The following is a 13,585-nucleotide window of genomic DNA, read 5'->3' as shown; positions in this document are numbered from 1 at the left end:
AAGGACTAGGGGAGACATGATAGCATTATTCCAATATCTCAGAGGTTGCCACAAAGAAGAGGGAGTCAAACTGTTCTCCAAAGCACCTGAGGGTAGAACAAGAAGCAATGGGTGGAAACTAATCAAGGAGAGAAGCAACTTAGAACTGAGGAGAAATTTCCTGACAGTGAGAACAATTAATCAGTGGAACAGCTTGCCTCCAGAAGTTGTGAATGCCCCAACACTGGAAGTCTTTAAGAAGATGTTGGATAGCTATTTGTCTGAAACGGTATAGGGTTTCCTGCCTAGGCAGGGGGTTGGACTAGAAGACCTCCAAGGTCCCTTCCAACTCTACTATTGTATTGTATTGTATTATTGTATACACACATATACACACATACATATATACACATTCGCACACATACACACACACATATACATAACATACATACATACCTTTTCCCCATATTTTTTCCCTTTCCCCACAATTCTATTTTCTTCTTGCACTTTTTAATGTTTTTTTCTTTTCTTTTTGTATTTTATCTAGTTTGCATTAGTTTTTATCTTTTGTCTTTAAACTTCAATAAAAATTATTATTAAGAAGCAGTAACTTTGTAATTAAATTTAATCCCTCTGAAAATGTGTTCTGTTAGATAGATTGCATCTCAGTGTTTAACTGGTGAGATTTCAGTGTATAAATTTATCTTTCATCAAATGTTACTAGTGAAGCAAGCAATTCCACAAAGGACCAGGGCTTATCTGAAATTTATAAAAACAATATTGAACTTATAACTGTTATTTCTTCAATGCATCTTTATGCTGTTTTACAAATAGTGGCTATGCAGAAGCTGTAACAATGACAACTTGCTAGACTAAACCTAACTAAGAAGGGGATTTACAGAGAGATATTAAAGAATTCAAAATTCACGGCCATTGTTGCCATATTACTTAGCCACCACAATGGACTTCCTGTAAGAAACTTTTCTGTTTCTGTTTTGGCCTCAATAAAAATTAGTACTGGGCTGTTTCAGCAAAGAATAGTTGCCATTTGTTAACATACCTTAACCAACAAATGAAATCAGAAGGATCAAATGTCTCCACAGACAAAAGATGAAGGCAATATTATTTGTGTTAAATCCACAAAACTGGTGCAAAATACTCCAACAGTGGGAAATCTCTCACGAAGTGAATTTGCCATCGGCTTAATAGGGGGTACTTTGGATTTCTGCCCTCTGAGAGGTCTATGGGAGGAACTGTTCTTCTTGGTCATTATTCCAATCTTTTGGAATAATTTCTTCTGATGTTCAGACTGTCCCTGCTTTGCTGTTCTTTAGAATGCTTTGAAAACTTGATCGAATACTATTTCACAGGGAATTTGCATTTGCTTGACTGTTTACATCTTTCTTGTGGGACAGAAGGTTATGATTATTTTTTAAAAAAACACTAAGAATTGGTTTTGAACTATTATCAGTGCTAGCACAAGTTATTTGTGGTATAGTATACCATTCCATTCCAAATGACTTGTGTTAACAATGATAACAGCTGAACTGTTGAACTGTTATCATTGTTAACACAAGTCATTTGGAATAGAATGGTATACAAGTAAATACTTCTCCCCCATTCCCTGGGCAAACATTGTTTGGACTGGTAATTCAGTCTTAAGGCAACTACCAACAATTGAAGAACTGCTCCTATTATACTTGATGGGGACCAGCTAACCTAAGGTTAAAGATACACAGTTGTGTATAGAATCCTACTCTTCTCTGTCAAAATGTTCCCACTGTATTTATTGTCCCTAGTCATTGGATTGTGTTGTGCTTTATTCCATTGGTGTTCTTTTTACTAGTACCTAAATAAATACAATAGTATTAATAAACTCTCAAGAAATGTGTAGTACAGGTGAAACTCTAAAAATTAGAATATCATGCAAAAGTTCATTTATTTCAGTAATGCAACTTAAAAGGTGAAACTATTACCTGAGATAGACTCATTACATGCAAAGCAAGATAGTTCAAGCCGTGATTTGTCATAATTGTGATGATTATGGCTTACAGCTCATGAAAACCCCAAATCCACAATCTCAGAAAATTAGAATATTGTGGAAAGGTACAATATTCTAGGCTCAAAGTGCCCCACTCTAATCAGCTAATTAAGCCATAACACCTGCAAAGGGTTCCTTAGCTTTTAAATGGTCTCTCAATCTGGTTCAGTAGGAATCACAATCATGGGAAAGACTGCTGACCTGACAGTTGTGCAGAAAACCATCATTGACACCCTCTATAAGAAGGGAAAGCCTCAAAAGGTAATTTGCAAAAGAAGTTGGATGTTCCCAAAGTGCTGTATCAAAGCACATTAATAGAAAGTTATGTGGAAGGGAAAAGTGTGGAAGAAAAAGGTGCACAAGCAGCAGGGATGACCGCAGCCTGGAGAAGATTGTCAGGAAAAGGCCATTCAAAAGTGTTGGGGACTTTCACAAGGAGTGGACTGAGGCTGGAGTCAGTGCATCAAGAGCCACCACTCACAGACGGATCCTGGACATGGGCTTCAAATGTCGTATTCCTCTTGTCAAGCTGCTCCTGAACAACAAACAACATCAGAAGCATCTTACCTGGGCTAAAGAAAAACAGACCTGGTCTGTTGCTCAGTGGTCCAAAGTCCTCTTTTCTGAAGAGAGCAACTTTTGCATCTCATTTGGAAACCAAGGACCCAGAGTATGGAGGAAGAATGGAGAAGCACACACTGCAAGATGCTTGAAGACCAGTGTGGAGTTTCCACAGTGTGTTAATTTGGGGAGCCAAATCATCGGCTGGTGTTGGTCCATTGTGCTTCATTAAGTCCAGGGTCAACGCAGCCGTCTACCAGGAGATTTTGGAGCACTTCATGCTTCCTTCCGCAGACGAGCTTTATGGGGATGCTGACTTCATTTTCCAGCAGGACTTGGCACCTGCCCACACTGCCAAAAGCACCAAAACCTGGTTCAATGACCGTGGGATTACTGTGCTTGATTGGCCAGCAAACTCGCCTGACCTGAACCCCACAGAGAATCTATGGGGCATTGCCAAGAGAAAGATGAGAGACATGAGACCAAACAATACAGAAGAGCTGAAGGCTGCTATTGAAGCATTCTGATCTTCCATAACACCTCAGCAGTGCCACAGGCTGATAGCTTCCATGCCACGCCGCATTGAGGCAGTAATTGCTGCAAAAGGGGCCCAAACCAAGTACTGAATACATATGCATGCTTATACTTTTCAGAGGTCCAATATTGTTCTATGTACAATCCTTGTTTTATTGATTGCATGTAATATTCTAATTTTCTGAGATTGTGGATTTAGGGTTTTCATGAGCTGTAAGCCATAATCATCACAATTATGACAAATGACGGCTTGAACGATCTTGCTTTGCATGTAATGAGTCTTATCTCATATATTAGTTTCACCTTTTAAGTTGCATTACTGAAATAAATGAACTTTTGCAAGATATTCTAATTTTTCGAATTTCACCTGTATTAAAGAAATCAGACAAAGCCATCATGAACTCAGCATTATAATACCCTGGTGAACATGAATGTAGCAAATTAGCCTTGTAGTGATATATAACAGGAAGAGCAGGCAATGTCAGAAAGAGAGGTCTGCCGAATGTGGGAATTTGTGGAAATCACTGAAACATTTGGAAGGAACGGGAGCTACTCAGGCAAGATTGATCAAAGTTCTTGAATTCTAAAACGTTCAGGAATAATGGTTTCCCCTTCTTTCACTCCTCCTCTCTAGTCTAAAAGCAAACTTAAAAGTGAAATTAGCTTTCTAACCAAGTGAGCAAGTAGTGATAAGGAATGCCATTTGGAATAAGGGAGGTAGAGTTTTATGAAGCTGCATGTAAGAGCATATGATTGTATGGTTTGTTAAACAAAGGCCATTGCATAGAAGTCAGTGAAAACCATTTACTGGAAAAACACTGTAATAAGAAATATCACTGAAGTTTGGAGTGGAATAATGTGTGTTTCTGTGCCTGGAAAGTTCTGGTTCTTTTTCCCATTGTCTAACAAATGTGGAGTCAAATATAAGAAAATGTGTATAAGGGTGTTTTCCTGCCTTTGATTGGTTAATACAATAGAATCTGCAGCGGTAGCCCCCATTCCCCGTCAAAGTCCATTTGATCAGATAGTGGCTTTAGCAAATGATCTCAGAAAAATAAAATTAGAGAATAATTTCAAAACACTGGAAGAGAAATCCGAAGATTTCAAACTGGAGTGTGTGAATGGATGATTGAAGCCTGCACATATTAAAAAGAGATGAATTTGTGATTTTTTGGGGGGATGCAATAAGGTTCAATCTAGGATTTAAGGATGATCCAAAGTAAGTACATTTACCTTCTGTTCAGATATAGTTATGTTGAATGTGAAAACTGGGATGAAATTAACATTTGAAGAACACAGTCTTTTGTTTCATTTTTTAAGTCACAGTCATAGATCTCTGACAGCTTCAACACTATCATGTAATGATTTATTCACACATGCACACAAAATCCATGATAACATTCTGAACTGCACAGACCTTCCTTGTGCAAAACGTCCAATGTTTTACTACTTCAATGAGTCTCTCAATTTCTTAAGTAAACAATGGAGAGAATGCTCTAAGGTATCTTTTTTCCAGTTTGTAGAGGAAGAACACTCAAATTCTGCTCAGTGACAACAGAATGAAAAAACCAAACCAAATTGCATGTACAGTAATTGATTTTCAGTTACTGTTGGGACTAATCCCATTCTGAAACTGTCACAGACTTATCACAGTTATAGTTTGCCATGGATAATCCATTGCTTATCTCTATGTTCACACACTGTTTCTTCATTTTAGAAAACATTGCCGCAGCTTCCCTCTCTAGGCTTTTACTGTATTTTATGCCACAATTCCCAGGTTTCCAGGGGTGTCTACAGGGAGGGTGTCTAAAAGTCAAAATGATGGCCACAACCACGAAGCCTTACCCTTTTTGTGTACATCACAACAGACATCTTTGTGAATTTATTATATTCTCTGTTCTTCTCAAAATCATGGCATGCCCCTTAATTCAGATTACATTTTATTCAGTCTATGGCAATTTATTATAAAAAATGAAAGTAGAGTTTTATGAAGCTGCACATAAGAGCATATGATTGTATGGTTTGTTAAACTAAGGCCACTGTATAGAAGTCGGTGAAAACCATTTACTGGAAAAACACTGTAATAAGAAATATCACTGAAGTTTGGAGTGGAATAATGTGTGTTTCTGTGCCTGGAAAGTTCTGGTTCTTTTTCCCATTGTCTAACAAATGTGGAGTCAAACATAAGAAAACGTGTATAAGGGTGTTTTCCTGCCTTTGATTGGTTAATACAACAGAATCTGCAGCTGTAGCCCCCATTCCCCGTCAAAGTCCATTTGATCAGTTAGTGGCCTTAGCAAATGATCTCAGAGAAATAAAATTAGAGAATCATTTCATCACAACAGACATCTCTGTAAATTTATTACATTCTCTGTTCTTCTCAAAATCATGGCATGCCCCTTAATTCAGATTACATTTTGGTCAGTCTACGGCAATCTATTATAAAAAATGAAATAACATCTAGATACAGCTCATCAGATGTTTAGATACTGAAAACTGTTATTTTTCCCCAATTTAGAAATGTATCTTTAATATATTGCATATGCATATATTTTTTAAAAATGCCTTTAGGAATTCCTTGATTTTACATGTATACATTTTTTTTTCAAGAGAAGGTGCTTAACCCAAAAAAGGAAGGAAACTATAGAGATAAACATTGCAACCTGCTAAATTTTCATTTTTCCATTTTGTGGCAAGAGGAGAAATTCCTGATTTCCATGCTTATGTGTACCCACATTTGTGTTTGTAGGTTTAAAAGTCATTGTATAAGATACAATGGGCATCTTATATTTTAAAGATACTTATTGTGCTACTGTTACATACCTTTCTGGGGAAATGAAGGACCCCCCTCTGTTTCCATTGTTCCACCTGTCAATAGTCAAACAGTGATGTCTTTCTCGATGCTTTTCATTTTATCTTAATGTTACTTTTCTGAATTTGAAAGAAATAATCAGCAAATTGCTTTGAATGTGTCATCTTAACAACACAGTGCCATCGTTTTTCTTCCTCTCACTATCTCTTGTCTCATTCACAATAGGAGCACAAAGACAGGCTTCCTTTGAAAAGGTGCAACTGTTTATAGGCAGGGAAGTTATTGTTCTGTCAATTTCTTTCCAGGTAAATGTAAAATGATGACTCTCCTTTCCTCATTTGCATTTAGTTTACACGTTGATCTGAGTGGCAAAATCCATAGATAAAGACCCCCCCAAATATCTGCTGGGTTTTGTTTTACTTGTTATTTATTGAATTTCAGGTAATGGGACATTGATTGGAGCCTCTGCAAATGTCGTTTGTGCAGGCATTGCGGAACAGCATGGCTATGGCTTTTCTTTCATGGAATTTTTCAGGTAGGTTTTAGACCTGACACTCCTCTGGTTTTGAATTTGATTGTGTTTTAGAGATCATTCACTAATTTAAAAAAAAAATCAAAATGACGAAGAAGAAAGTCTACATAATCAACAGCACAACAAACAGAGTGAATTAAGTGGGTCTCCATTTCAGTAACAAAAAATAATGTATTTTGTTGATTGTCTCTTAACAAGTTTGTATATAGAAACATAGACAACTGTCAGCAGAAAAAAGACCCAATGGTCCATCAAGTCTATTGTTTAAGTTTATGTGTGTGTTATGTGGTGAGGAGAGTGCTGGGTTTAGTCTTAGATTGAAGATATCTGTCTAAGCATCAGAGTCCAGCTGGACAAACACAAACTCCATGTCTTTCCAACCCCCATGTACCTTCCTGATTAATCACTTCCTAAGGCTGCAATTGAAAGGTAAGACTAAGCATCTGTCTGCCCTGCCAACCCCAAGTCACAGTTCTGTTTGTCACTTGCTTGTTGTGGGAGAATGACCGGCTTAATTCATTCCACAAATATGACATTAAATAGAAAGAATTTAGAGGGCCTACAATCCGAAGCAGAACTGAAGCCAGCTGAACACATTATTTGTCCCTTCTTCCTATCTTAATTTTCCTCATTACCAGGACCAGCAGTAGACTTTCGCCTATTCTTTTTCTATTTATCTTTTTCTATTTATTTGCCCCAACTGATTTTATGCTACAAAAATAACCACAAACATCTCCCCCCACCCCCGTTCTGAAATTCCTGGTTTTTGATTTTTGCTTCCTGCAAAGCTCCCTTAATCATCCCTTTTCTCATCAACAAAATGACTGCCTATCTATTAAGCAGAATACCTGGTTAATATTGATTTAGTGATGTGAGCAAGACTAAAGTCATCAATTGGTTGATCCAAAAAAAAGCAAAGTCTAAACTTGTGGAAAAACACTGGGAAGAGAAAAAAGAGCTAGAGTGAAGAGCCTGCCTCATCCTTGCATTGCTTGGTGTAGATATTTTCTTGCAGTTTGAGCGTGACTGGGAATGAGAAGAACGAAAACAAATTCAGAGGGATCCATTAATAGCTTTAGCTGCAAACAATAACTCAATACATCCAGATACTATCATTTGACAGTAAGCTGGAACAGTTTACTGTTGCAACATTGCAGGATAGGATTTTGGCAATAAGCCAGCACATTTTATGCTACTATAGTTTACAGGCAATTTGAGGGTGGGTAGGAAACACTATTAGCCTGAATCCAACCTGACTTTTAAAAAGGTTATCATTCTTTTTTTAAAAAATAATAATATTGTTTTATCATAGAAAATAAAAGACAAAACAGTGAAACAAGCAAACAAAACACAACAAAAGCATACATTCAACCCTAACAAAAAAAGGGTACAAAAATTGCTTGCACATATATACTAGAAGATAATAAATTTGACCAATCCTAACTCAGCCTGTTCTCTTCACAATGTTAATTAACTTTCATTGAGGTATAAGTGATACTGCTTAGCAAAATTTAATATTTGATTTCATTTTCTACATGCTTAATAAGTATGCTCATAATTGCAATAAGTTATTGTCTTAACAGCACATACCACAAGGAACAGCTTTCAAAGTGATATAAAAATTGATTAACTACATAAAAGTAGAGGAGGAAAAAAAATCTTATGAAGGGAAATTTCCACTCAATCACAGATAGATTGTACTATACCATTTTGGGTCTAATGTTTAAGATATACCATGTGTTATAAGCACAATTTTCAGATTATTTTCTTAGTGATTGATGACTGAAATAATAACATTTCATTCATTTGTTCAGATTCAAAAATTATGAGTGGAAGTTGTTATAAAGTTGTTTTAAATATTGATCTAATGCACACACTCTTGTAGTATATTTTCAGCACTACTTCTAAAAATCCTCATATGGGAAACCAGTACCTAGTAATATTTTATGTAAAGGCTATTGAAAACTGTACTAATCATTATGAAAATCTCTTTGTGGTTAACAATAGATACTTTCCACTCAATCTCTTCTTGCTATAACAAAAAAAATTAAAGGTATTTACTTATCAGGTTTAATGTATTATGTAGCATAACAGAATAACAGAGTTGAAAGTGACCTTGGAGGTCTTCTAGTCCAATTCCCTGCTCACCCAGGAGACCCTATACCATTTCAGACGTGGTTAAAAACTTCCAGTGAGGGAGCGGTCACAATGTCTGAAGCTATTCCACTGATTAATTGTTGTGTGAGGAAATTTCTCTTTATTTTAAAGTTTGTTCTGTCCTTGATTAGTTTCCATCCACTGCTTCTTGTTCTGCTTTCAGGTATTTTGGAGAATAGCTTGACTCTCTCTTGTTTGTGGCAGTCCCTTAGCTATTGGAACACTGCTATCATGTCACCTAATCCTTCTTTTCATTGAACTAGATATACCCAATTCCTGAAGCTGTTAATCACTTTTGTTGCTCTTCTCTGTACTCTTTCTAGAGTCTCAACATCTTTCTTTATATTGTGATGACCAGAACTGGATGCAATATTCCAAATGTGGTTTTACCAAGGCATCATAAAGTGGTACTTATACCTCACATGATCTTATACTGTCCTGTTAATGCAGCCTAGGACTGCATTTGGTTTTTTTTTTTGCAACTGCAGCACACTGCTGACTCATATTTAAGTGATTGTCCAGTAGGACTCCAAGTTCCCTCTCACAGTTACTACTATTGAGCCAGGTACCACCTATTCCTGCCTGCCTGCCTGCCTGCCTGCCTGCCTGCCTGCCTGCCTGCCTGCCTGCCTGCCTGCCTGCCTGCCTGCCTGCCTGCCTGCCTGCCTGCCTGCCTGCCTGCCTGCCTGCCTGCCTATCTATCTATCTATCTATCTATCTATCTATCTATCTATCTATCTATCTATCTATCTATCTATCTATCTATCTATCTATCTATCTTTATGTAGATATTTATTTTTGCAAGTTGTACTTTAGTGTATAGTGTACTGAATCACATTTTCAATATTTCATTCTTTAATTACTTGTTAAGTAAATAAAAAAATAATCCTTGAATAATAACCCCACCTTCTGTCCCCCCCGCCAAAGAAAAATAAATATTTTACATAAACTTGTGCCAGACTTTAATTCAACAAAGGGTTGAATCTAATATGATGTAAAGAAACTGTAGGAACAGACTTGTTCCCTTCCTTTACATGTTCTCAAAATCCTTTAGTCCTTCACATGTCCTTAAGATCTTCCCCAAAACCAATTTTGAAGAAAAACAAGAAGGGTTGTAAAAAATAGATGTAACCTCCATCGTGGGGAATCACCTCTATTCACAAAAACTCACCACTTTATGCCTCTTGATTAGATTATTGTGACCTGAATTACTATTGTATGCTGTCTTTTTCTTGAATTAAAGATATAGCCTTTTCCCTTTAAACTGAACAATGATATTTTATTTTAGACTAGGGAGTATGCTGAAGAGAACTGGTTATTTTGCACTGAATTGCAACATTGTGATGTTTATTCCTTAGTTTGTAGGAGAAAATATAATTGATTTAATGACATTTCACATTTAATTAGTACTTCAGTTACTGTATTATTTTTAATTTCTTGATAGAAACATATAGACTGAATATGATATTTTTATGATATTTAGGATTGCCTTGAGAGTAATTTATACCTATTCATGTAGCAGTGGATACTATCCTGTCCAGTAGGAAGTCTGATATCTAAAACAGGATTTATAAAGTCCTAGAGAAGGGGTGTCAAAATTGCAACCCACGACCCGGATGTGTCATGCGCTGGCCATGCTCACACCCAGTTTAGCGAATGGGAAAAAGTTGCGATGTATCATGTGACACTGCCGTGACAACGCGAGTTTGACACCCCTGTCTTAGAGGCTTGACACACTGACAAATCAGCCAAAAAATGACAACCATATGGCATCAGTGTAACTGTCAGGACTGCAAGCCATCTTTTCTTTTTGGACTTCAGGCCTGCCACACTTTCTACTATTCATTTTCTATTGTGGGAAAATGGGAGGAGGATTATGTGGAATTGGGTGATATGTAGCCATAATAACATTCTTTCTAGAAAGCCAAGGTCATTCTTTGTCTCTGCACTTGGCCGGAACTGGATGGGTAGAAGCTGCCAACATGGCAGTGGAAGATTGGACCATATGATGGACTTTGGGTGTGGAGGCAGGATCTTGAACTTTTAACTGGGTGGGAAAATCTGGAAGCTTTCAGATTTGGGTTTTCCGAGATGTGCCAACAAGGTTCTCTTAATAAATTGGACTTTTGAGGAATCCTTTGCCTCAGACTCAGACTTTGATTTACTTTTGGATGCTATTTGGAACTCTGACAGTAACACACAAACCAGCAAAAGCACTCCAAAACATCCTAAGTAAGTGAAAAGACCCATCAACCCCGGACAAAAAGGAGGAATCATCTACACCAAAGAATGCAAGGACTATTGTCTCTACTCTACTGTGTAGAACAAGCAGGTAGAAGACTAGCAGTTTGCATCCATGAGCACCAACTATGAAGAAGACTCCTTGATTTCACAGCATATAGACAGACTTAACCATAACTTCAGTTAGGAAACTGTGAGCATCTAGACCAAGTCAACTCCAAAAATGCTAGAGAGTTCCTGGAAGCCTGGTACTCTGACAAATCAGCCATCAACAGGTGCATAGGTATATAAACAACATCTACATAATACTCAAAAGAAAAAAATCAAAATGTCCACAAGGAAACAAAAAGACGAAAACACCTCCTCATTGGCAATTAATACCCAGATGATCAGAGATTAACACCAAGATTAACATCAGACCAACGATCAAGAAGTAAGCAATACCCAAATCAAGGAACTACCAATGCAGGCAAATAAGCTAACAGTAAACAACAGTCTAATCAAGCAGCCACCAAGACCATTCCTCTAACGCTGACAGAGCAAGCCACTAGTATATAAAACAAGTGCAAAACTCACTCCCTTCTAATACTGATGGTGTTTCCTAGAAACATCTGTATGAAAGAGACCACCAGGGACCCCACAAATCAGCCATTAAGAGGCACATTGATATAAGTTCCAAAAATAAAAAGTACCGGTATCTTAAGGTGAAGGAAAAGGGCAAATAGACCTAAAGCACTGCCCCCCCAACCTTTTGGGAACCAGGGTTCCATAGACAGAGGCTTTTCCACTGATGTGAGGCATGGTTTCATAGGAGACATGGTTCCACATGCTGCCTGCATCCTGCAGGAGGGACTTTGCTTGTTTGTGCGGCCCAGTTTCTGGCATGCCATGGCCTGGTGCCAATCCATGGACCGGGAGTTGGAGACTCCTGCCCTAAACAATACTTTCTCGTTACACACCTATTAGCTAATATTCAGAGAAACAGTCAAGGAAGAAATAAGTGCCTTAACCTTTAGACTGGCTTTATTGCTGGTCATTGGAATTTTCTCTTCACCAAGTGTTGGATGCTGAAGATGTGGAGTTTGGAGAGAGAATTTTGCAAGGGTGACCAGGATTGTCACAATTGGACAAAGATTTTTGCATTGGCAATAAGTAAGAAAAGAAGATGCAACTGATAACCTAACCCAGCCAGCTGCCAATTGTGGGATTTGAGCACTATTGATCAAGTGAGCCGGCTTGCATCTCACACCCTTCAAACTAGTACTGAAATTCTACCCTTTCAAGGAGGAAGGCTTATCTAACATGGGGTATTTACATCTGGTTTTCAAATATCCTGCACAGGATCTTGCATGCCTTCCAATGTGTACCATTAAAAATTAATAGCAGAAAAGTCAGAAAAAGAACATGTTTGTCTAAGAATGGCAGAACCATCCATGTTTCTGTCCCTATTTAATTTGTGAGGACTCTTCCCGTGGCTACTCCTCAATAGACTCTAGTCAAATTCTAGTTGATTAGTCATCTGATATTCAGAGGTCAAACGATTCAAATGATGTCATATCTATATGATGCAATTTTTGTCATTTTCATTTGCATTATAGATGTAAGAAAGAATATTTGCTTTCCAAGGGCACAACTGTGCTTTCATTATATGACTCTCCTCGCAGCCAGATGGCTTCATTTGTTTTGGTCAATTATAATTCAGATACATGTTGCACTGTATGATCACATTGAGAAGGTGGTTCAAATTAACAAAAACCCCAGACCTAAATCACAAAACAGATTGATCTTAGTTTCACAGTTAAAAAGAAAATAGTACTTTTATACCAAGAAGCAGCAATCAAGCCGTCCCCCCACCCCCAAACCTATAAGCCACTCCACAAAATGTGGCTACCTTTTGTAACTCAATCTGTCTTTCCAATTGGATTTGACCTGGCAAGCAAAAAATATAACATATCTTGATAACATTGCTAGGACTTTAGAAATGAGGCAGATAACCGAGTTTAGGATGACATGTTATTTAAATTCAATCTTCGCACAAAGGCAAATAAATTCTAATACAAATAGAAAATTCTTCTTTTTCTCACTACTGCAGGCAAGAGATTACATTATGCTAACTTGAAGAGCCTAAACTTGGGAATTAACATAGGAAACAGTTAATACACTGGTTTTATAAAATACTAAGTTCTATTCAAATTCAAGTTAAGCCATCATTTATCAAATCTAAAAGGAAGTTCTGTAAATAATGCTATTCTCCAACTATTCAGTATATGCATGACTGAATCATCTTTTAAATAGGTACATGAACGAAGGACTAAGGACTTCAGGGCAACACAGAGTTGCTATTCAGGGCTTGGGCTATTTGCCTAGAGAATTGCAATCTCTTGGATTTTAAATTCAAAAGGATGTTGGCTATTCAGGGAGATGCAATACTTTTATATTAAGCACATTCCTATGAGAGAGGACAAGAAAAGAAAAAAAAATGGATTTCCTGCACGTAACTTGCTGTCTAGGTAATAGAGGTTCCTACAGGTTGGCCATATGGCATATTAACTTGATTGCAAGCTTTATGTAGAAGCTGGGCATGTCCTCCCTTTCCTTACAATCCTGTTGGTTTCAGCAGCTAGTGTGTCCTGCTTATACTGACAATTCTTACTGCATTTGACACAAAAGGGTTGTCAAATGGAATAAAGAAACTCCAAGTCCATTCAGCCACCTTCATGTACTATTG

The 13,585-nt window shown here is 37.4% G+C and overlaps 1 protein-coding gene across 4 annotated transcripts in view; it reads left to right on the top strand.

Moving 5' to 3' along the window:
* Nucleotides 1-13,585, top strand: part of OCA2 (OCA2 melanosomal transmembrane protein) — a 209,544-nt gene that overhangs the window by 170,154 nt on the left and 25,805 nt on the right. For all 4 annotated transcript variants that reach the window (XM_081947658.1, XM_081947657.1, XM_081947660.1 and 1 more), the window contains exon 24: nucleotides 6,369-6,462. In XM_081947658.1, the coding sequence (XP_081803784.1) occupies nucleotides 6,369-6,462 (94 nt within the window). The remainder of the gene's footprint in view (nucleotides 1-6,368; nucleotides 6,463-13,585) is intronic.

The sequence above is a fragment of the Natrix helvetica genome (assembly GCF_964273705.1).
Source record: "Natrix helvetica genome assembly, chromosome: 3".
Taxonomy (NCBI): Eukaryota; Metazoa; Chordata; class Lepidosauria; order Squamata; family Natricidae; genus Natrix; species Natrix helvetica.
The sequence above is the reverse complement of the archived record's forward strand: the minus strand, read 5'-3'. Positions and strand labels throughout refer to the sequence as shown.